At 39.1% G+C, this 25586-nt stretch overlaps 1 gene segment (V, D, J or C); it reads left to right on the top strand.

Moving 5' to 3' along the window:
* Nucleotides 1-1725: 1725 nt before the first annotated feature.
* LOC120302033 lies at nucleotides 1726-25097 on the top strand. The segment is given in 5 exon segments: nucleotides 1726-1940; nucleotides 19487-19747; nucleotides 19864-19917; nucleotides 22239-22346; nucleotides 24818-25097. Coding segments are annotated over 4 exon segments (531 nt in total).
* The last annotated feature ends 489 nt before the right edge of the window (nucleotides 25098-25586 follow it).

Genomic DNA, 25586 nt, shown 5'->3' with positions numbered 1-25586 from the left:
GAAGTGGGACTAGGCTGATCATAATGCCAAGTAAGTTTTCGTTCTTTATTTCTGCTATTGACCTCAGGTTCCTTTATACTTTTAATGGCTATAAGGAAAATCTGAAGCTCCTTCTCTCTGTTTCTATTCATTTGCTTTCCCCCCCCCCACTTTTGGGTTTCTCTTTACTTTATTTTTTTTTCTTTCCTTCCTTTCTTTTATTTTAAGGGGGGGTTGGTTTAGATTTCTTTTTAAAAACCTTTCATTCTCATATTTTTATAGGAACATTTCCTGAATATATTCCTTGGCCCAGTAAGAGTCTGGAGATCCTCTAACTCAGAGTTCCCCAATTTTTCGGGGTTGGCGGCCTGCACGATGAGGAGGGGGGGAAAGAGGGGATGGTTTTGTGTGAGGGGCTGGTGTGCACACCCGCTGCTTCAGCGAATGGGACAGCGAGCACTGGTGCCTGCCACTCGCGTGAGTCGGGCTGCGCACTCGCACGCTAGCCCACCACTCATGCAGTCTGGTTGCAAGTAGGCCACATCCCATAGTGAGCTATAGCCCACAGGTTGTGGACCTCTAATCTAACTCATGGAACAGAAAAGGCAGAGAATGGATTCACACCTCTGAAGAAGAAACTCTATTTAACAGATACAAATGTCCAAATGATGCTTCAGATTTCCAGGAGCTGAGTCCTTGACATTTGAATCCTAAAGTCTAGAGATTGAGCTTTTCTAAATTCCTTAATTCCTTACAGAATTAGAAAGGCATGTTTTTGCTAAGGCAGAAAGCACTGTGCCTCTAATATAAGGTTTTCTTTTGGAAGTGGGACTAGGCTGGTTGTCACGCCAAGTAAGTTTTAGCCCTTTATTCCTGCCCATCTGGTCAGGACGGGGGGAGGGTTCTTTTGTATTAATATTTTGCTGTAAAGAAAATCTGAAAGTCCTTTTTTCTGTTTCTTTCCTTTTCTTTTTTTGGCCTTTTGCTTGTTTTCATTTTGGTTTTCATTCTTTCTTTTGCTTTATCTTTGTTCCTGTTGGTTTTTGTCTCCTTTAAAAAAATAAAAATAAATTCTTGTATATTTATAGGGGCTTTTCCTGAACACATTTTCCACACATTTTCCTCTAACGTGTGGAATAGAAAAGGCAGAGAATGGATTTCATAATTAAGGAGAATATTTTTTTAGCTCAGAGTAGAAAGGAAGGGTCCTTGGTGCTCTCTGAGCTTGGTTGGTTTCTTGAAGACATTTCATTATCCAGTGTTGATGATGTTACCTAGTTTGGGTAAAAAAATGTCTGCAAGAAAACAGCCAACCGCAGAGAGCACCAAGAACCCAGCAATGGATCCACACCTCTGAAGAAGAAACTAGAGCTGAAAAAAAAATGACAAATGTCCAAATGATGCTTCAGATTTCCACTAGCTGCATCCTTTGAAACTAAACTGGGTGTTACTCAAGTAAACTTCAGCTTTTCATTCCCTTTATCCTGCTTTCTCAAAGTCCACCTTCTCAATATTTGATCTTTGGTTTTTTCACATGAAGCTGATGACTGCTTAATCCACAAAGTAACCTCCATTCCTAAAAAAAATATCTATTTCCCATCAGGTCAAATTTTGCTTCTATAGCCTTTTAGAGACTTGCTTTGAGTGCATGATAAGAAAGATTCTCGAAATTCTAAATTATGGAAACTGAAAGGGCAGAGTGGGCTAGAACTTTCAAAAGAACCTACAGCCCAAACTAAAATATTTTATAGGGAGAGATGTCCAAATGATGCTTCAAGATTTCCAGGACCATAACCCTTGATATTTAAGCCTAAACTCTAGAGATCTAGTTTTTCAAAAGGATGTTATAATTATGATGCAAATAGGAAGCCATGTTTTTGTTAAGACTGAAAGCACTGTGTCTTCCTTGGGCAATTCTAAAGTCACCTTTGGAGGTGGGACTAGGCTGGTCGTAATTCCAAGTAAGTTTTAGCCTTTTTGTCTATGGAGATTCTCAGTCATCCAGGTCATGGTTGTCGCAAAGGTGTTTTTTCAAGAGGCACCTGGACTTTGTTTTATTTTGAAGACATTTTGCTTCTCATCCAAGAAGCTTCTTCAGCTCTGATGGGATGGTGGGGAATGGAAGGATTTATATTCCTCTGCAGACAGCTGGTCATTTGCATTCTTTTAGAGAGTCATTGAGGCCATTTGGAGGCTTACCTGTGTCCTCAGGGTCAGCTGAGTGGTGCAAATGGGTGTGGAGCCTTCTTGGAACTGCTGAAAAGACAGTGTTGTAGACTGGAGATAGATGATGTCATATACCTCTTCCTCTGTTGAGAGAGGACTGTTCAATTTTGATATAAATGGCCTCTTCGACCCTTTTTTAGCCCTTTGTTTTGTTCTTATGATCCGCACAAGGTGGTCCTTTCCTTGCTCATCCCACATTATATGCAATTTTCAGTGATTATCAAAATCACCCTGAATTTATATTCAGCCTTCACTGATTAGAAAAAAATCTCAAAAGGTTATGCACATTTTCCTAATCATGACTTGGTTTTTCAATATTTCATTTCATACCTTCATATTCAATATTTAATGCCTAGAATGTTTGGGGGGTAGACTTCCTAGGACTGCCAAAAAGTAAACCATCCATAGCCGTGACAAAAGTATGATCTGAAGTCTCTTCAATGCTTCTCATCAAAATGGGCTTAAGTGATGACTTTCTGTAAAGACCCAGATCACTGTGATAAATTATGGCACATCGAGAGTTGCATTTGGAACTGGAACAGAGTTGAAGGTTCATCCACGTGAGTTTCTGAGCAAAGATTAAACTCTCTGTAATTGTAACAATACATTTGTGATGAAAATCTGTTTTTATAGCGTTTCAGGCTGATTCTAACTCTGACTTTGAAGCATTTCTTAAATAAATGGAGTTTTGAGGGCAAGAGAAGTAAGAAGAACACTTGAAGTTTTTAAGAAGAGATTGGACAACCATTTGTCTGAAATGGTACAGGGTTTCAACTAGAAGACCTCCATGGTTCCTTCCAATTATTCCATTCCATTCCGTTCTGTTTTATTCCGTTCCGTTCCATTCCATTCCATTCCATTCCATTCCATTCCATTCCATTCCATTCCATTCTATTCTATTCTATTCTATTCTATTCTATTCTATTCTATTCTATTCTATTCTATTCTATTCTATTCTGGGTCCCTTTTAACTATGAGGGAGTCCACAGGAGGACCTGAGGAGTGAGAACTTCATTGTTACTATGGGATGCGAATATAAGCCTTTAAATTTGTTTAGATGTCCTTTCAAGTGGGAGTAGGACAACCTCACGTATTTTCCCTTGAGAAGGGAAAGGCCACATTTCTCGAGCTATCAGACTGGGGTTGCAAAAATCTGAATGATGATTAGCAAATGTGTGCTTCTCTGGATTTTTGCATACCGTAGATCAGTGGCTGCAAATTATTCCCTGTATTTTCAATAAGTGCCTACATCACGTTCATTTAAAAACACACCAAATGGAGAAAAGGGAAAACCTTTCTGCTTCCTTTTTGTAAAGCCTTTCCTGATTGTGTAATCAAGTACCTATGGGAAAGTGACATTTGGGCAAGGCACCAGGTTAATCATAATGTCAGGTATGTTAAGACATTTTCGATACATTGGCTTCTTGTGAGCGTTACAGATGAGTAGGGTCTCGACTTCATTGCTCCGAAGTGAAGACATTTTTCCCCATTTTGTGGGGGAATGAATGTAATTTGGCTTTATATATGCTACATTGTTTTATAAATGGTAGCACAGTGGTTAGAAAGCAGTATTGCAGGCTACTTCTGCTGATTGCCAGCTGCCTGCAGTTCGCAGTTCGATTCTCACTGGCTCAAGGTTGACTCAGCCTTCCTTCTTTCCGAGGTCGGTAAAATGAGGACCCAGATTGCTGGGGGCAAATATGCTGAGTCTGAAAACTACTTAGAGAAGGCTGTAAAACACTGTGAAGCTGTGTATAAGTCTAAGTGTTATTGCTATTGCTATTGTTTTAAAAATTTGATATTTTCTGCTCACTTCCCAGAGGTTTTTTTTATAGGATGAATTACATATAAATTACAAGAGATAATTCTTCTTTGGGAGAAAGAAAGCATAGAAATATATATCTATGGAGATTCTCAGTCATCCAGATCATGGTTGTCCCAAAGGTGCTTTATCAAGAGGCAACTGGACTTTCTTGTTTTTCTTGAAGATGTTTTGCTTCTCATCCAAGAAGCTTCTTCAGCTCTGACTAGATTCCCCACCATGTAGTCAAAGCTGAAGAAGAAGCTTCTTGGATGAGAAGGGAAACGTCTTCAAAGAAAAACAGGAAAGTCCAGTTGCCTCCTGAAAAAGCAACTTTGGCATAGAAATCTACGCATTCTCCCTCCCTTCCTTCATGTACTGCTTCACCACCGTCATCCTCTGTGCAAAGACATTTACAATTCTTGATTTCTCAATGGTTCTGAAATATTGAGGATATAACTAAGAGGACGTCCTGTTGCTTTTGATGTGCGACAATACATCTAATGTTAACTTAATGGCTCTGAACTGCTGAGAAATTTGGGATTTGAAATCCTCACGGCTAGAATCCTCCAAGAAGATTGGCTGGATGTGAACTGGAGAAAAAGTCTTTCTCTGCCAAGTCAATCATTTTTGAAGGCATCTCCACTAGCTTTCTTTTCAATATTCTCTGCTTTGGGAAGTTTTTTTTTTTATCAAGAAAGGAAACACTATAGATCTACAATGCTTTTAATAAGCTCAGCTTTGGAAGTGGAATTAAACTTGATGAGATTCCGAGTAAGTTCAGCTTCTCGTTCCCTTTATCCTTCTCATGTCCTGTCCGATTTACATGTCCACCTTCCCAATATTTAGAATTTGGCTTTTCCTCTTTGAGCAGATGAAGCCGATGACTGCTTAGTCCATAAAGCGACTTCCATTCCTAAAAGTCCTTTGTGCTCTGTCAATCAAATTTTGGAGATGCAATTTTTCCATGCTGGTTTGTCTTTTTTGAGAGTCACCCTTTGGACAATATTCACTGTAGGATAAATAAGATTCTTGATGCTCTCTAAATTATGGAAATGTAAACTGCAGAGTGGGTTCACACTTCCAGAAAACCAACATCTGAAAGGAAAGCATTTTACAGGACTGCACGTCCAAATGATTATTCAAATTTCCAGTAGCTGTAGACCTTGATATTTTAATGTTAAAGTCTGGAGATTTAGGTTTTCCAAAGGAAGTTATAATTGCTGATAGAACTAGGAAGGCATGTTTTTGCTAAGACACAAAGCACTTTGTATAACAGCTACAATAAGATCATCTTTGGAAGTGGGACTAAACTGGTCGTTATGCCAAGTAAGTTTTATTTGTTTATTATTGCCCTTGTGGTCAACACAAGAGAGTCCTTTCCTTGCTCATCCCAGTCACAATTACTATCCATTAATTTTCTTGATGTGTGTACATCTGCCTAGGTATTCATACAATCATGCACATATGACATAAAAACACATACACATGATAAACTGAAAAGGGTAATCTGTAAACAATAAGCAGTCAACAGGTGACGATTGTATTTAGCTTACATGTGCTTAATTTAGGCATTTATCTCACAACGCTGAGAGTGAATTGCATTAAGCAAGTGATATAGAAATGGGCCGATGGAAAAAAATTATACGTTTTACTTTCAAGGACTGAGTTTATCTATAACTTCTTGTAATTTTTGTTATCAGCTGGAGAATATTGTGGGAAAGTTTGGGAATATCATGACATGTTTTGGGGATCTTGGCATTTTTATCCAGCCCTTGTCATGTTAGTCATTTTTTTTTAAATATCAGCTACTGTATTGCACCTTTCTCAGATTTGTCAGAGGCTCTAATTCTATATTTTAGGTTAGTTTTAACCAACAAGAATGAAACATTTAGCATATTTTTCTATGTATCTCTCCTCCTTGGATTTTTGAATGTTCTGGCTATTTGGAAAATATTTTCTTTTATTCTTTCTTTCTACTAGTTAATGTCCTCCATAAAGTTATTTATATTTCAGGAGAGATGGAAATTTAGAGTATCTGAGGAAAAGAGAAGATTGCAATCTTCCATTCTGTCCTAAACGTGCTTTTCCAAAAGGCAACTGGACTTTCTTGGTTTTTTTTTCCTTGAAAATGTTTTGCTTCTCATCCAAGAAGTTTCTTTGCTTCTTTAGAGAACTGAAGAAGCTTTTTGGATGAGAAGCGAAACGTTTTCAAGAAAAAAACAAGAAAGTCTAATTGCGTTTTGGAAAAGCACTTTTGGGACAACCATGATCTGAATGACTTGAGAATCTCCATGGGCAATCTTCCATTCTCTCTTTGATTGCATTTAAACTAAAGAACCCAAATATTTTGTTCCAAAACCCAAATTAAATCTCCTGAAAGATGATATCTGTATCCATAGGAAAATATCAGAATAGGATTTGGGAATCTTGGCATTTCTGTCCGGTCCTTGCCATATTTTATTTATTTATTACTTTCTTTCCATTTCTTTTTGGAGATAGCGATAAGGTCAGTAACTTTTTTAAAGTTTTATTTGGCATGCAGTATTTCATGCCCTGGTGAACAAAGTTCTAATTCCTGACAGAAATAGACATGTTCTTGTTAAGGTAGAAAGCACTGTGTCTGACAATGGTTTCAGGTTTTCCTTTGGAAGTGGGACTAGACTGGTTGTCATGCCAAGTAAGTTATTTTTTTCCCTCATTGTATCAGCCCTTTTGCACTTATAATTGTTGAAAAGAAAATTTGAATCTCATTCTTTCTGTTTCTTTTCATTCTCTTTTTTTCCTTGCAGTTTTGGCCTTTGTTTATTTTCTTTATTATTTTCTTTCCTTCCTTCCCAGAGTCTGAAAATAACAGAATAGCAAAATAACAGAATAACAGAATTGAAAGGGACCTTGAAGGTCATCTAGGTTAACCCCCTGCTCAGGCAGGAGACTCTATACCATTTAAACTAAATGGTGTTCAATCTTTTCTTAATAAACTTCCAGTGATGGAGCACTCACAACCTCTGGAGACAAGTCATTCCACTGACTGTCAGAAATTTCTTCTTAGTTCCAGGTTGCTTCTCTCTTTGATTAGTTTCCATCCATTGCTTCTTGTCCTGCCTTCTGGTGCTTTGGAGAATAGCTTGACTCCCTCTTCTTTGTGGCAACCCCTGAGATATTGGAAGATTGCCATCACGTCCCCCCTTGTCCTTCTCTTCATTAAATTCTTCTTCTTCTTCTTCTTCTTCTTCTTCTTCTTCTTCTTCTTCTTCTTCTTCTTCTTCTTCTTCTTCTTCTTCTTCTTCTTCTTCTTCTTCTTCTTCTTCTTCTTCTTCTTCTTCTTCTTCTTCTTCTTCTTCTTCTTCTTCTTCTTCTTCTGCCATATCCATGATCGGATGTTGGCGATCATGTTGGCGATTCTGTCTGGACCTTGTTTGCCTTCAATCTTTCCCTGGAGTATGCCATATTTTTCTGGGTGTTGCATCACATGTCTGAAATATTCTAATTTTCATTTTTTAATTGATTTGATGATTTCCCTTGGCTTTCCCAGGCGGCTTATCACCTCCTCATTTCTGATCTTGTCAACCCAGCTTTAATTTAATTTAATTCATTAAATTAGACATACCCAATTCCAGCAACCGTTCCTTATGTGTTTTATCTTTCAGTCACATAATCATCTTTGTTGCTCTTCTCTGCACTCATATATATCATATATATCAAATACTCTAAGTTGTAACATAGAAATGTCAGAGAGTGGATTCACAGCTTTGGAGAATGAAACTAGACCAAAAGAAAAGTATTTTCATTTCATGTCATTTTCCTTAACATTTTTATCCTAAAATCTAGAGATTTATCTTTTCAAAAAGAAGCTATAAATGCTGATAGAAATAGGAAATCAGGTAAATGTCAAGGCAGAAATCACTGTGTATAATGATGGCTATAGTAAAATCATCTTTGGAAGTGGGACTAGGCTGGTCATAATTACAAGTAAGTTATTGTTCCCATTTGCTGTAAAGAAAATCTTCCTTTCTGTTTCTTTCCATTCTTTCTTTTTGCCTTTTTGTGTTTTCTTTCTTTCTTTCTTTCTTTCTTTCTTTCTTTCTTTCTTTCTTTCTTTCTTTCTTTCTCTCTCTCTCTCTCTCTCTCTCTCTCTCTCTCTCTTTCTTTCTTTCTTTCTTTTTTCTGACTTGCAAACCCAACCAGATAAGCTTGGAAAGCATTGGGGGGTGCCTTGCATCATCCTTGAATTGTCATTTTGCAAAGCACTTTCTCTAGACGGGGACAGTCCCAGCTGTATCTCTGTAGGACTTTATGCTCAAGGAAAGACCACTGTGCAAATTACAGAACTAAGGTTATTTTTGGGTGTGGGATAAAGCTTTAGATCTTGCCCGAGTAATGTGTTCTATGAATTTCCCTATCCACATATTCATGTTTAATGCATTTCTATCCAGTGGCAAACTCTCAAGGCATTGCTCCTATTTCCCAGTTATTCCTCAGCTTTGGAAGATTTAAGGCTAAGAATTCAGGGCAGTTTCAAATGTAAAAAAATGGAAAACATCAGAAATCATTGTCCTGAAATGTCTTTTCTATTCTGTTCTTTTAAAACGTATATACCATTTGGCATATAACATGAAAGAAAAAGAGAAAGACAGAGAGAGAATAAGAGAGAGAGAAAGAAAAAAGAAAACAGAGAGAGAGAGAGAGAAAGAGAGAGAAAGAAAATCTATCAGCTGTCCAAATATAGACTAATAAGAGATCAAGAATTCCTTTATACTGATAATCTAGGCGTTTTTCCACCACTTTCAGACTATTTGATAACTAGACAGCAGCAAGTTAAGTCATTGTTTGTTTATTCACAAGTAAAGGGCTCTGAATGCAGTGGGGCTTACTTACAAATAAATGAACATACAATTGCAGGCTGCCATGAAGTCTTGATTCTTTGAATGAAGCTGTGATTTAATATTTTTATGGAGGCCTTTTCTGAACTGATAAATTGGATGGCACAGTAATGAAGAGCCAGGAAATATTTGAAGAGTCTGGAAATTATGGAATGAAAAGGGCAGTGTGGATTAACATTTCTGAATAAGAAACTAAAGGCCAGAGAAACGTATTTTATAAGCTTATGTGCCCAAATGATGCTTCAGATTTCCAGTAGCCACAATCCTTGGCATTTTTTATTCCTAAAGTCTAGACTAGAGACTTTGCTTTTCAAAAGGTAAGAGTAATTCTGATGCAAATAGGAAGGGATGTTTTTGTCAAGACAGAAAGCGCAGTGCCTTAACTTTGGCAACAATAAGGTGATCTTTGGAAGTGGGACTAGGCTGGTCATAACGCCAAGTAAGTTTTATCTCCTTATTTTTGCCACTGTGGTCAGCACAACAGGGTCCTTTCCTAATACTGATTTCCCTGTTTTGTGTCTATATGTCCAGGTATTTAAGCAATTACACACATATGACATAAAATACATACATATATGATAAATAAACTGAGAAAAGATAACCAGTAAGGAATGAACATCCAAGATATTAAAAAGTGACAACTGCACTATGCTTAAATATGCAGAAAATGTACACACTGATCTCACAAAATTGAGAGTGAATACCGTTAAATGACGGATATGGAAACGGAGCCGTGGAAATGTTATAAAGTCTACTTTCAAGGGTTAAATCCATCTATAATATTGTGTAATTTCTGTTATCAGCCAGAAGAATATCATGACAAGGTTTGAGAATCTTGGCATTTCTGTCCAGACTTTGCCGTATTTCAATCTCTCCACAATCCTTTTGGGAGATAATTACAAGGGATAATGCTCAATATTTTCATCCTAAAGTCTAGAGCAGGAGTAGGCAACCTTGGCTCTTTTATGACTTGTGGACTTCAACTCCCAGAATTCCTGAACCTGCATGGGGGAACTATGGCCCTCTCATGACTCATGGACTTCAACTCCCAGAATTCCTGAGCCAGCATGGGGGAACTATGGCCCCCTCATGACTGGTGGACAACAACTCCCAGAATTCCTGAGCCAGCATGGGGGAACTATGGCCCCCTCATGACTCATTGACTTCAACTCCCAGAATTCCTGAGCCAGCATGGGGGAACTATGGCCCCCTCATGACTGGTGGACGACAACTCCCAGAATTCCTGAGCCAGCAGGGCTCAGCTTGGAAACCTTTCCCTTTCCCCTCAGCATGGCTGGCTCAGGAATTCTGGGAGTTGTAGTCCACAAGTCATAAAAGAGCCAAGGTTGCCTACCCCTGCTCTAGAGATTTAGCTTTTCAAAAAGAAGTTATAATTGTTTATACAAATAGGAGGATATGTTGTCTATGGTTATTCTCAATCATCCAAGTCATGGTGGTGCTTTTCAAAAGGCAACTGGATTTCCTTGTTTTTTTTCCCTTGAAAACATTTCACTTCTCATCCAAGAAGCATTCAAGAACCTGAAGGCAAGATAACAAGATTCTTTTTAAATGAGAAGTGAAATATTTTCAAGGAAAAAAAAACTAAGAAAGTCTACTTGCCTTTTTAAAAGCACTGTTGGGAGGAGGACATGTTATTGTCAAGGCAGGAAGCACTGTGTCTAGCACTGGATACAATAAGATCATCTTCGGAAGTGGCACTAAGCTGGTCGTAATGCCAAGTAAGTTTCATCCCTTCATTCCTGCTATTGAAGTCAGTTCAAGAGGGTTCTTTCTTTGTTCATCCTATCCCACTTCCCATATTATGAAATTTAGTGGCATCTGGAGGACCATATTTGAAAACAAAATCCAGATTCAATTCTGGTGTCCAATTCCAGCTGAGGAAAAATGACTTTGATTTTAAAGGTTGGCAGTTCCATATCAACACTCCTGAGCAATCAAATACTATTGATCCATTGTGAGTTTACACAACTCCTGAATTATAACCTGGCAAATAATCAAGCAATTGTTCTAATCCCTAGTATGCTAGATTCCCAGTAGATAAATTATATTATATCTTCATAAGTTGTTGGAGTTTGAAGATGATATAAATTTATAGTTGTTCTCCCATTGGAGAAATTCTTTATACACTATCCCTGTGTGTCTCTCACCTGGTTGATTGTTAATGAAATGAATCTCTGGGTTGAAGAATCTAGCAAACTCTCTCTCTCTCTCTCTCTCTCTCTCTCGTTCTTCTGTCTTTTCAAGGTTTGGATAGAAGTGAAAATTTTCTACACTATGTATTTATTAATAAATCTATTCTTTTATTCCAACATAATGAAGGCCTGTTAAAATTCATTGGTAGATAACTTCATACTTTTCATCCAAGACAACTTTATTAGCTTAGAATTAGCTATCAGATTGGGATATCCACAGACCTTAACATTTTCCCTCTGATCTGATAATCCATGCAACCAACTGTTACATACCATCTGCATTCACTGCCTTTTTTGTGTCTGGGAAGTTTTTGACAAGGCTGAAAACACTGTGGGACAGTAGTAGTGGCCGGAAGCAAACATTTGGAAGTGGGACTAGACTAGTTGTGACACCAAGTAAGCCTCTTTCTCTCCTTAATAACTAAATTAATTTATTTTACAAATGTAATAAAATATTTTTTGTTTTTCTTCATACTCCAGCAATCTGGACCAAATTTGGTCTTCCTCTGTCCAGGGCAGATACATTGGGATGGAGGGAATAAGACGTTGTTAGTTTATAAATCATTGGTTTCTTTAGTGAATCAGCAGATTCTTGGGAACAGGCTAAAGTTTTTCCCTTCCCTTCCCTTTCTTCTCATTCCCATCTCCTCCTATCTTCCTTCCTTCCTCCCTTCCTTCCTCTCTTCCTCTCTCCCTCCCTTCCCTCTTTTTCCCTTCTCATTCCCAATCTCCTTCCTTCCTTTCCTTTTTAATTTTGGACCCAAGAATAAAAGTGATAGATTCAACAGTTTGTAGCCATCAGTCAACATTAGAGCAACTTTCATGTACTAGTCTTTTCTTATTTGTTTGATGTATTTATCTGCCACCATGTTGAATAAGACTCCAGCACTAACTTTAGTTGCCTTCTATGGGGACTGCTCAGTCAACATCTATTTGTATTTTTTTCCTTCCATTCAGTTGAGTCTGAATCTTGGAGACAAGAGACAAATCCTTTTACTTTTTCAGAAGTGGCTTGCCATTGTCTCCTTCCTAGGGCTGAGAGAAAATGACTGGCCCAAGGTCCCCCAGTTGGCTTGGTGCCCTAGGCAGGACTAGAATTCACAGTCTCCTGATATCTAACCTGATGCCTTAACCATTACTCCATATCAGCTCTCGCCTGTACTACTGATGACCACAAATAAACTTATTACCACTTAGAGCAGTGGTTCTCAACCTTTTTAATGCAGCGACCCCCCAACCGGTCGTAAGTCGAGGACTACTCAACCGGTTGTAAGTTGAGGACTACTCAACTGGTGCAGCACCGTTTGCAGAATGGGACTTTTGGCGGGCTCAGCAGGGCAGAGACAGCCTGGACAATTCCTATTGGCTTTTGAAAGCCAATAGAATTAGACTATTCAAGAGAGTCTATTCTATTGGATTTCAAAAGCCAATAGAATAAAAGGGAGTAGCACAGCTAAGGAAAAGGGGGAAAAAATGGCGGACTGCGTTGTTTGGTGACCCCCGTGAAATGGTCGTTCAACCCCAAATGGGGTCCCGACCCACAGGTTGAGAACCACTGTTTTAGAGGTATGGATACCAGTAGCCTGGTAGGTATTATATAAAGATTCTTAGAATTCAGAAGTCATGTGGGATTCATTTTAACCCTCCTTACTCTTAATTGATCCTTAATTTGATCCCCCAGCTCAAGCAAGAGACTCTGCACCATTTCAGATAAATGGCTGTTCAGTCTCTTCTTAAAAGCCTCCAATGATGGAGCGCCCACAACTTCTGAAGGCAAGCTGTTCCACTGATTAATTGTGCTGACTGTCAGGAAATTTCTCCTTAGTTCTAGGTTGCTTGTCTCCTTGATTAGTTTCCATCCTTTGCTTCTTGTCCTGCCTTCAGGTGCTTTGGAGACTAGCTTGACTCCCTCTTCTTTGGGGCAGCCCCTGAGATATTGGAACACTGTTTTCATGTCACACCTACTCCTTTTCTTCATTAAACTAGACATACCCAATTCCAGCATTCGTTCTTTATATGTTTTAGCCTCCAGTCCCCTGATCATCTTTGTTGCTCTTCTTTCCACTCTTTCTAGAGAGTTGACCCCCCCCCCTTTCTGTGGCAGCTCCTTAGATATTGGAACACCGCTATCATACATAATAATATTTCTTTCTTTTACATTAAAAATTACTAATGACTTTTGAAATTACATTGAGAGTGTCTTCAAGCTCCTTGGGGGCCATCAAAAGCTTTAGATTAGAGACTTCTAAACTTATTATTGCAGCAAGCATATTTACTGAGTAAAAATAAGCAAAATGATATTTGAAAATATTGTAACAGAAATGGCAAACTTTTAGTGTGAAAATATATAATCAGTTGAGGGGAAGACCAAAAGATGTTCTGGAGCTCTTCCTACAGGTTGTCATTTTGTAAAGGAAGGTGTCATAGTGTTACGCAAGTGGATGGAATATTAAATTTGGAAGTGGCACCAAAGTACTAGTTCACCCTGGTAAGTGGACATTTTATGCATGCCATATTTAAGGAATAAATCTAAGAAACTCTCTAATGAAATTGTGCTTTCATTAATCCTATTGTTTATTTGAGAACATTACTATAATTACTTTTACCCCGTAGCACACAAACTGATAATCTCTCTTCAGGGTTACGTTGATTCCCAAATAGCTCCATTTAAACATCTCTACGCTCATAAAATAACCCCCAGCTTGGCATTCTGCAATTTAAAATAACATATCCTGCCATTTTATCAGAAAAAAACACTATGATACTGATAAAATGAAAGCTCTAATCAGGGACGGTTTATTCAAGACGCATAGCCAAAGACCAGTAATTTGGGGAAATAAATCATTAAGTTGCATTAATATGTTTTCAAAAAAGCAGATAAGAGGAATATTATAGTATAATGTGTAAAGTCCAGTCTGGAAAAAAAAAAGAACAAAACTCGTACAATTCTGAGTCGATTTATCTACTGTCGGAAATGACAGAAAATGGATTCAGAAATGTATTTTCTGAATCAGAGTAAATGGTCCAGAATTGATAAGGTTTGAATTAGATGAGTCTAATGGGAGAAGCAAAGGTATTAATTTTTTAAAAAAACATGATGAAAACTGGACTAAAAGCTAGATGTGATAGCTAGACAGAGTCTCTCCCACCCTGAATTCAAGTGCTGCACATAATCAACATAAGAACATATATTTAATACTTGGCAATATTTGGGAATTCACAGAAAACATAGATAAAGAAAAGAGAATCTCTTCTGTCAAGCAAGTTAAACATGTCCTCTGATGTTGTTTTTTTTAAAGAGGGATAAAAGTAATTAGAGATTTAGAGGAAGCAACATCTGTGGGAGGTGGAAATGATTTAGTATTGTAACAAAGATACGACTTAGGATTTACGGATCCCAGTACATAGACGGATCAGTTAAAGAAGGCCGTTTTGTAAAGATATTCCTCATAGTGCTACAGTACTTGGGCAAAACTCACTTTGGAAGCGGGACCACACTTGTTGTCATCCCTGAATGTGCTTCTTTTGGGAACAATTGGGACTTCTTGGTGGTTTTCTTGGTGCCCGTTGAGTTTGGTGGTTTTCTTGCAGTCATTACATTACCCAACTAGGTAATATCATCAGTGCTAGAAGAGAGTGGGGTTTGCTCTGATAATTTTGTATATACTTGTGGCTTGTCCTGTCAGTGTTGGTGAGAGTGTGAAGGACTTTCCATGGTGAAGGATTCTGTCAGACAAAAAGCAGAGGTGCAAAGGGCTGCCATGTTGTAAAGTCCCTCCTCATAGTTTTCAGCAAATACTTGGAGTTTTCAGTTTGGCAGTGGAACCACACTTAAAATTCTTCCTGGTAAGATCTTTCTTTCTTTCTTTCTTTCTTTCTTTCTTTCTTTCTTTCTTTCTTTCTTTCTTTCTTTCTTTCTTTCTTTCCTTTCTTTCTCTCTCTCTCTCTCTCTTTCTTTTTCCTTCCTTCCTTCCTTCCTTCCTTCCCTCTTTCTTTCTTTCTTTCTTTCTTTCTTTCTTTCTTTCTTTCTTTCTTTCTTTCTCTCTCTCTCTCTCTTTCTCTCTCTCTCTCTCTCTCTCTCTTTCTTTCTTTCTTTCTTTCTTTCTTTCTTTCTTTCTTTCTTTCTTTCTTTCTTTCTTTCTCAGCTGTGCAATTTCATAGATACTTTGGCAACTGCGTTAGCAAAAATTCCACTTTGGGCCATTCTACACTTTTTCTATTGTATATATCTAGGTTACATTCATTTTTTGTAGGGGAAAAATTTCACTACTTTTACATGCTGACCATGTGGTGATTGATTTCAAACCTTCAAATGTTGGGTTTTGTGTAGTATGATATTATTATATTTGTTGGGCCTCAACTCTAGAATTTTCAGACAGTGTGGACAAAGCCTGCAGTAATCTAGATGGAGAAGAATTCTATATTATGATAGGTATCCAGGAGTTTTTATCTAAATTTAGATAAAAACTGTATTGTTTTTATAAAAACAATACAGTTTTTATCTAAATTAACACTGGGGCCATGTTGTCCTTCCTCCAGATCCCACCAATTCAGTAACCTTAGGGGTATTCCTGGTAGTTTTTCAGAAATTTCCAGAATTCAGATGCTATAACCCTAAGAATGGAACATTTTGCACTTAGTTATTCTGTGACGTCACATCCAATTACACAGTGTAATGCATATAGACTTTACAATTTCTTCCTTCTTGTGTTGGCCTCAGGTGTTCTAGAAAATAGATTGACCCCCTCCTCTCTGTGACAATTACTCAAATATTGGAAAACTGCTACATTTGAGAGCTGTCACAGAGAGGAAGGGTTCAACCCAGTGGTGGGATTCAGCCAGTTCGCACCAGTTCGGCCGAACCAGTAGCTAATTTTTTGTTACCCAGGCCCAGAATGGACTTCCAGAAACGACATCCACACAGAGAACTGGTTGTTCACATATTTGAATCCCACCACTATTTCAACCTATTCTCCAAACACCTGAGGGCAAGACAAGGCTGGAAAATTAACAAAAAGAGATCCAACGTACAATTAAGAAGAAATTTCCTGTCAATGACAACAATTAATCAGTGGAACAGCTTGCCTTCAGAAGTTGTGATTCTCCATCACTGGAGGTTTTTAAGAAGTGATTGGACAGCCATTTGTCCAGAATAGTATAGGTCAGGGGTAGGCAACCTTGGCTCTTTTATGACTCGTGGACTTCAATTCCCAGAATTCCTGAGCCAGCATGGCTGGCTAAGGAATTCTGGGAGTTGAAGGCCACAAGTCATAAAAGAGTCAAGGTTGCTTACCCGTGGTTCTCCTACTTGAGCAGGAGCTTGGACTAGAAGACCACCAAGGTCCCTTCCATCTCTGTTATTCTGTAACCCTGGTATCCTTGGGTTTGATCTTTTTGTAGAATGAATGCAGATTTGGGTCCAAACTTCATGCATATTTCTGTAAGGTCATTACTCTTCAATTAATTCACTAAATGAAGACAACAGCAGGAAATGCAGCAAGACAAGCTATTGCAAGTTCTTAGTTATAAAATGATAGCATCGGATGAAAGCCCACAGAGAGGGAGGTGTAAGCTTTGCAGGTTCTCCTCTGAAATAAGTTTTGAAAAGTTTTGAAAAGTTTTGCAAGCGCTTGAAGAAGTTATTAGCTTGTGTTGCAAAGCAAAAAAAAGTGCACAAGTCAAAAGAGGATGTATGTTGAGTTTTTGTGTTTGTGTTTTGCATTTGAACTGTGGATATGTGCATGGCTATTCAATGTAAGGGATCAAAATGTGTCTTTGTGGCCTTATGTTGGGACACCGAGGCCCATACAACTTTGGGGCTGGCTGGTCCCATGACAACCTCTCCCCTGCAGTCTGTATTAACAACTACTAACCCTCCCCATCTTGGAATTTTTCACTTTTTGAAATTTCATAATGTAACTTTGGGTTCACTTCTGGATCTTGTCCAGAAGTCCGCCAAACTGAAATACTTAATCTAGCAGAAAGGTGGGGAGGAGGGTTAAAAACTACACAGAAGTAACCGTTAACTGTTTTTAGTTTAATTTGCCTTGAAACACATTCAATTAAATTATATTTTTTAGTTCAGGGATGAACTGTGGAAGCCCTTGGTGTTCTTTGAGCTTGGTTGTTTTTTTGACCAAAACATTTCCTCATCAGCAATCAACATCCAGATGAGCAGAGATTAACATCAGGATTAACTCTAGACAAACAATCAAGAAGTAAACAATACCCCAATCAAGGAACTAACAATAAGCTAATAGACAAATAAGCTAACAGTGAACAACAGCCTGATCAAGCAATCACCAACAATACTCTCACCAACATTGACAGGGCAAGCTATTAATACATACAAAGAGAGCAAATTCCACTCCTCTCTAGCACTGATAATGTTACCTACTTGGGTCATGAAATGCCTGCAAGAAAACAACCAAGCTTAGCAAGCACCAAGTTCACACAAATTATAATTACTTTTCATCCTCACTTTATTGAATTTTTTTGGGTGTAATCCCTGGCACCCACTCAAAAGGCAATGAGTGACTCACGATCCTCCTTCAAAAAAGTCACAATTTATATCAGAATAGAGGAATCAGAATACAGCTGGGAACTTAGAGATCTTCTAGTCCAGCCTCTGCTCAAGCAGGAGATCCTATATCATTTCAGACACGTGGCTACCCAGTCTCTGCTTAAAAAACTCCAGTGATGAAGCAGCCACAACGTCTGAAGGCAAGCTGTTCCACTGGTTAATTGTCCTCTCTGTTAGGAAGTTTTGCCTTAATTCCAGTTTGCTTCTCTCCTTGATTAGCTTCCACCTATTGCTTCTTGTCCTGCCCTCTGGTGCTTTAGAGCAGTGGTTCTCAACCTGTGGGTTGGGACCCCATTTGGGGTCGAACGACCATTTCACGGGGGTCGCCAAACAATGCAGTCCGCCATTTTTTTCCCCTTTTCCTTAGCTGTGCTACTCCCTTGTATTCTATTGGCTTTTGAAAGCCAATAGAATAGACTCTCTTGAATAGAGTCTAATTCTATTGGCTTTCAAAAACCAATAGGAATTGTCCAGGCTGTCTCTGCCTTCTGAGCCCGCCAAAAGTCCCATTCTGCAAACGGTGCTGCACCAGTTGAGTAGTCCTCGACTTACGACCGGTTGAGTAGTCCTCAACTTACGACCGGTTGGGGGTCACGGCATTAAAAAGGTTGAGAACCACTGCTTTAGAAATAAGTTGACCCCCTCCTCTTTTTGGTAGCCTCTCAAATACTGGAAGGCTGCTATCATGTCCCCCCTAGCCCTTCTTTTCTCCAGACTGGCCATTCCCAAATCCTGCAATCATTCTTCATATGTTTTGGTCTCCAGGCCTTTAATCATCTTAGTTGCTCTTTGCACTTTTTCCAAAGTCTCAACATCTCTTTTGTAATGTGGTATCCAGAACTGGATGCAGTATTCCAGATGTGGTCTTACTAAGGCTTTATAAAGTGGTACTAATACTGCATGTGATTTTGAGTCTACGCCTTTTTGACACAACCAAGGATTGTATTAGCTTTTTTTGGCTGCTGCTGCACCATGCTGGCTCATGTTTAAGTTATCGTCCACTAGGACTCCAAGATCCCTTTCATAGTTACTATTTTTGAGCCAGGTTTCACCTAATCTGTACTTGTACCTTTGGCTTTTCCTCCCAGGTGTAAAACCTTGCTTTTCTCTACATTCAGCATAATTTTGGTGGATAGGACCCATTGTTCAAGCCTGTCAAGATTTTTTTGGATTCTGAGCTTGTCTTCTGGGTGTTGGCTATTCCTGCCAGCTTAGTGTCATTATTTTGTTAATTACTCTTTAGAATAGTTTAAAATTACAGATGTTTCCATAACTTCATTGCCTCTTATGACAGAGTACAATGTGAAGTAGAACTAATAGATGAGAAGATACAGCATACCCTTTATTGGTGTGATGTAACTTTTTACAGCTAGTCCTCGACTTATGACAGTTTGGATCGGAATTTCTTCTGTAAGTCAGTTGTTAAGTGAGTCGTGCTCTGGTTTTATGACTATTTTAGCTGCGGTTGTGAAGGGAATCACTGTAATTGTTAAATAAATCCTCCAGTTGGTAAGTGAATGCAGCTTCTCCCACTAACTTTACTTGTCAGAAGCCCAGCTGGGAAGGTCACAAATGACAACCATTGTAAATTCATGATGGTTGCTCAGCACCTGAATTGTGATCACGTGACTCTTGATGCTGCAGCCATTGTAAATTGGAGGACCAGTTGTAAATTACATTTTTTCAGTGCCATTGTATGGTTGCTAAGTGAACGGTTGTAAATCTAGGACGACTTGTATGTGTTTTCCAAGATTTTCAGATCTTAGTTCATGTTTCTGAGCAATGTCTGTTTTTATTGTAGAACTGGATGATTCAGAACCTTCTGTCTACCAGCTGAAGTCCCAAAATGAAGAAAGCAATGTGGCCGCTTGCCTCATTACTGATTATTCACCTAATCCCATCGATGTGAATTCAGAACCAGTCAGTGGCTCTACTGTGGTCGTAAAAGACGGCAACAATAAAGATTCAGCCAGCCTTGGGGTTGTCACATGGGGCAAAAATGATGACCAGTTTCATTGCTCTGCTACTTACAAAGGCACCCCCTATGAAGCTGAAACACAAGGTAAATCAATGAAGATATTGGTGTTTGACAAAAACATTCCAGATTCCAGAAATCTGTTTTGTTTTTTTTATCATAATCAGAATCATTAATGATTTTTGTTGCTGTTGTTGTTATAGGAGATGATACCTGTTCAAAAAATACACCGTCCGGCACTCCAGCTTTTGAAACAGGTATGTCTACTGTGGGTCAGAGCTCATATTGAAATAACAAGAGTTGGAAGGTGTCAGGGAATTGCGCAGCAACTGTTCCACATGAAGTCAGAAACAGTGACACGAACTTGTAACTTTATATAAATAAATAGATTTTACATTCAAATGGACAGCCATCAAGAGAGTCAGGAAAAACATGAGGTAAATTCAAACAGTAGTCAAGAGAGTTAGGAAAATCATGAAGTAAATTCAAACAGCAGTCAAGAGAGTCAGGAACATCATGAGGTAAATTCAAACAACAGACAGAGTTCACAGAAGAAAAAGGCAGGGAAAAAAGGAAAACTCCCCCTTTATACCCCACAGCAACCAATCATAGCATAGAATAGCCTCATGCATGAGTCAACACTCTCCAACCAATCAACTACAACTGTGTGTTCTGGCCCATTGTACAGGGTTTCCTGCCTGAGCAGGGGGTTGGACTAGATGACCTCCAAGGTCTCTTCCAACTTTACTATTATTATTATTATGGATCATCGCACAGTCAGCCAGATGTTCAGACTGGATTTGGCATTTTGTCTACCTATAGAGTCCTTACCCAGGACCTGGGATAGGCAGATGTGGATGTTTGATGGTATTATAGGTATCGTCGCAGAATGGAAGCAGTTCCTAGCAAGGCCGCCTTTTGCAATTGACTAATAGCGAATTTGTCAATGCCAATGGTGTTCAAATGGTGCTCCAGTTGTTTTGGGATTGCACCCAAGGACCCTATCACTATTGGTACTACCCTTGCTTGCTTTTGCCACAGTCTTTCTATTTCTATTTGTAGGTCTTTGTATTTTGTTATCTTCTTCTTCTTCTTCTTCTTCTTCTTCTTCTTCTTCTTCTTCTTCTTCTTCTTATTCTTCTTCTTCTTCTTCTTCTTCTTCTTCTTCTTCTTCTTCTTCTTCTTCTTCTTCTTCTTCTTCTTCTTCTTCTTCTTCTTCTTCTTCTTCTTCTTCTTCTTCTTCTCCTTCTCCTTCTCCTTCTCCTTCTTATTATTATTATTAAGTCCAACCCCCTGCTCGAACAGGAGATCCTATACCAATATAGGTATATGAATGAGATATATCAATTAGAAGTTGAAATAAAAACAGAGTGTTAAGTTTTCAGTAGGGCTTGAGGGAATCTCACAAAAGTCAAGATGGTAACTGTGAATGCCAGACCTAAGTCCCGCCTCTTATTTATTATGTGTGGCAGGCCCAACACACACAAAAAAGAGCAAGGTTTAAGTTGCGTATGGCTGACATTGCAATTTTATTTTAACCCACACTCCTCCACTGCGGAATCATTTTTTGAACATTCAAGTACATCCTTACTTGAGGGATCCTTGGTGTTCTCTGAGCTTGCTTGTTTTCTTGCAGAGGTTTCATTACCCTCACTAGGTAACATCATCAATGTTGAGATGTTTTGACACCGAGAGGTATAAGAGCCTTGAGCGCCTTCGGTCTTACATGTTCAATAGACTTAGTCCTATGGCAGTGATGGCGAACCTTTTAGAGACCAAGTGCCCAAACTGCAACCCAAAACCCACTTATGCATCTTCGGGTGCTGGGTGGATGTGGCCATTGGGTGAGTGTGGCCCATTGGGTGGGCATGGCTATAGTGGTAACGATAGTCTGGGTGGGACTAAAACGTTCAATCAATCAATTCCAACTTTGCAAGATCTTTTTTCCCCGCAAGTAATTGAAATTGACTGATTGATTGAACCTTTTTTGTTTTTTGCACCTGGGGGCAAAGGCCTAAAGCAAAAAGGTTTTATAAAATCCAGCTGAAGGCCTAGGACTGGGGAGATGGTGTGCATGCCCACAGAGAGGCTCTGTGTGCCACCTCTGGCACCCGTGCCATAGGTTCGCCACCACTGTCCTATGGGGTCCTTATGGAACCCATAATGGAAGAGGGAAGCCAAAACATGAAAGATTTTTGTCTATTCTGCTGTTCCTGGTCAATTCTGCTTGCCCCCAACTTTTGCTCCTTCCTCACATCAGGAAGGTTGGAGCATGTGGCATAAGTAGAGATCCCTAAAGCTTTGACAGATTCTGAAACCAGCTTGTCAACTTGGTGGGACCCACACCTGTTGACATACTTCCCCACCCCTGGCTAGACCAACCAATATTTTTTGAACTTCATCTCCCAGAATTCCAGACCCAGCCATGCTGGTTCAGGAATTCTGGGAGTTGAAGTTTACATATCCTAAAAGGGCCATAGTTTCCCACCCCTGGTCCAGGCAAACATCATAAGCAACCAATCTCAACGGTCACTAGGAAATCTTGATATTTCTTTCTTTTTTTCTTCTTTTTCTTCAGACGAAAGGTTGAATCTTCTCTCTCTCACTGTATTGGGACTGAGAATAATATTTTTCAAGAGTGTTGCTCTCAACTTGATACTCACCTATTGGGCATGGTCAAGATGAGGTAAGCAGATTCTTTAATGTCAATGGTTTCGATTTTGGCAATTTAGCCTGAAAGTTTATCTTATTACAACTGTACCCAAACCAGAACTGAGAACTCAGTACAGGTAGTTCTCGACTTACAACAATTCATTTAGTGACCGTTCAAAGTTACAACAGCACTAGAAAAAGTGACTTATGATCGCTTTTCACACATGTAACTGTTGCGGCAACCTTATGGTCACGTGATCAAAATTCAGACGTTTGGCAACTGACTCATGGTTATGACAGTCAGAGTGTCCCAGAGTCATGTGACCACCTTTTGCGACTTTCTGGCAAGCAAAGTCAATGGGGAAGCCAGATTCATTTTACAACTCTGCTACTAACTTGACAACTGCAGTGAATCACTTAAAATTTGGTGAGAGGTTGTAAAATGGGGCAAAATTCACTTAACAAATGTCTCACGTAGCAACAGAAATTTTGGGCTCAATTGTGGTTGTAAGTCCAGGAACTACGTGTAAAGCATGAATTGAATGTGCTCTGGGTTGAACTCTTTTATTTTCAATTCACAAATGCATCTTGATTTGCTTTTCAATCTTGCGAGTACAAAACTTTTGGATCCAACTTCCTTAGCAAAACCACTGCTTTAAACTGGGAGAAAGGGCAATTTCTAACTTCAACTCCCACAGGTACAATGTTTTCACCCAATTCTCAGGCAGGGTGCACATAGCAAAATCATGAATGCATTCCTACATTCAACCAGCTCAGTGTTTTCCCTCTTTGTGTATGTGTGCGTGCAGCATTTTGATAAAATAATTTGAGGGGAGGGATTGTGAGTGCACAGGGAGAAAAAAGCTTCACCACCTCTGGGAGCTATTTTCCTGATCTGAATGTCTTTTCAGAAGGAAAGCTTCTTATCATTTAGTACACATGCTGAACAATGGAACAACCACAACAAAGCTCTCCATCTCTTCCTGGGTAATTCATCCAAGAGGTTCTTTAGATGTTCACATTTTTTTTTACTTACATCAATCCTTTCCAACATGGTTGGTAATAATGGGAAAAACAATCCAAAGTTATTTATTTATTTAAAAAAACCTATATGGCTGCCTATGGAGAGTCTCAGTTATCCAGGTTGTGGTTGTCTCAAAGGTGCTTTTTCACAGGGCAGTTGGACTTTCTTGTTTTTCTTTGAAGATGTTTCGCTTCTCGTCCAAGAAGCTTCTTCAGCTGTTCTTCAGAGCTGAAGGAGCTTCTTGGACGAGAAGCGAAACGTCTTCAAAGAAAAACAGGAAAGTCCAGTTGCCTCATGAAAAACCACCTTTGGGACTATATGCAGTGGTGGGATTCAGCCAGTTTGCAGCACTTTGGCAGAACTGGTAGCTAATTTTTTGTTGCCCAGGCCCAGAATGGACTTCCGGAAGCGGCATCCACACAGAGAACCGGTTGTTCACATATTTGAATCCCACCACTGACTATACGGCCACCCGGCTCACTCTCTATGACTTTGGGCAGCTTACCAGGATAAAAGCCCAATATAAAAATAATTTAAAAAATAGTCCACCCACCCTGGCAACAACAATCAAACGAGCCATTTGATGGGCTCTATTCCTCTCTGGAATCCCTAGGCCCATTGGCAAAATCAGGTCTTCGGGCCTTGTGGAAAAAATGTCAAAGTGGGGGCCAATCTGCAGGGATGATATTCCACAGAGACGGAGCCACCACAGAGAAAGTTCTTCTTGGCCCTACTAGATCAGGGGTAAGCAACCTTGGTTCTTTTATGACTCATGGACTTCAACTCCCAGAATTCCTGAGCATGCACGGCTTAGCTTGGAAACCTCTCCCTTTTCCCTCAGCATGGCTGGCTCAGGAATTCTGGGAGTTGAAGTCCACGAGTCATAAAAGAGCCAAGGTTGCCTATCCCTGTACTAGATGGACCTCTTAGGAGAGGGGATTAGAGGATCAGTAATCCATAGAATATTGCTAATTAAAGACTTTACAGATTTATTCAAGTGTATGCTCACCCACACATCTACTGCAATATAGGATAATGAAAGGGAAGCACCATGCTTGAGTGAAGGTTATAAAACTAGGCTTGAATTAAATCATTTCTGGACTACACTGATGTGAATGTGTATGTGTGTTTGTGTTTCCAGTCCTTAGAGTCATGGGCTTAAAAATCATTCAACCAACTTGGGCTCCCATTGATCCTGATTCCTGTATAGCCACAGGTAGATTGGCCTTCCCTCAGTATGGACTTTGTAGCTAAATTTGATGGAAGTTGAAATCCATTACATCTGAATGATTGAATGGCTCTCACGAGGCTTTGAGTGGCACCCTTAAATTAAATGCAATTTCATGGTGATATAAACCAAGTCTAAATTTCAAGGCATATTGCCAATCTTTCAATGTTTGAAAATGGTCTGTGTTTGGGACAAGGGGTATCATTCTAATTCTCTCAGATAATCAGAATTCTCTCTTCCTCTTTGTGTATAGGAATGAGAGCAAAATGGGGAAACATAACTGGGATGTTGTGGAAGAATCATCTAAGGATTTCAAGATTTGACTGGACAGAATCATGCTACAAGCTTTCCTGGTTGCCTTCTCAACTTTTTAAAGAAAATGGCTTCACTTTTCAAATGTTTCATGGTACAATTTTTAAAAACATCTAGGTAGCTTATCAACCCAAATTCTTGCATTGTTCTAAATGTATTATACCGTCTTCTGAATATTATCTGTCAAAACATTTATAGTGTAATAAAGATGCATATTTGAATGTCTGCGTGTATGGCTCATGTTTTATTATTCGGGATCATTGTTACTTCTTCCCCCTTCATCAATAACAAATAAACTCAGAATGGCTTACAAAGATAACAGAATTGGAACGGACCTTGGAGGTCATCTAGTCCAACCCCCTGCTCAAGCAGGAGAACCTACCATTTCAGCCAAATGGCTGTCCAATCTCTTCTTTAAAACCTCCAGTGTTGGGGCACCCACAACGTCTGGAGACAAGTCACTGATTAATTAGTAATATATTAAAAGTCTATAATATTCCATAATATGGTTTATCTTATTTAAATGAGAGCCCAGCCTTTATGTTGCTGTGTGCCAACCCTCTTATATTGTCTTTGTCTAGATTTTCTTTCTTGAAAGCAAAGCCAGAATGTTAGAACTCGCACTTTTGAAAGTATAAACTTCTTAAGGCAAGCTTCTTAGAGCTCTTGCGTGCCATAGAATTTTATTTCAGCTTTTCATCTGTGCATCT

Source organism: Crotalus tigris, unplaced genomic scaffold (genome assembly GCF_016545835.1).
Source record: "Crotalus tigris isolate CLP2741 ecotype Arizona unplaced genomic scaffold, ASM1654583v1 scf7180000024422.1470167, whole genome shotgun sequence".
Taxonomy (NCBI): Eukaryota; Metazoa; Chordata; class Lepidosauria; order Squamata; family Viperidae; genus Crotalus; species Crotalus tigris.
This window is presented reverse-complemented; position numbering and strand designations above follow the sequence as displayed.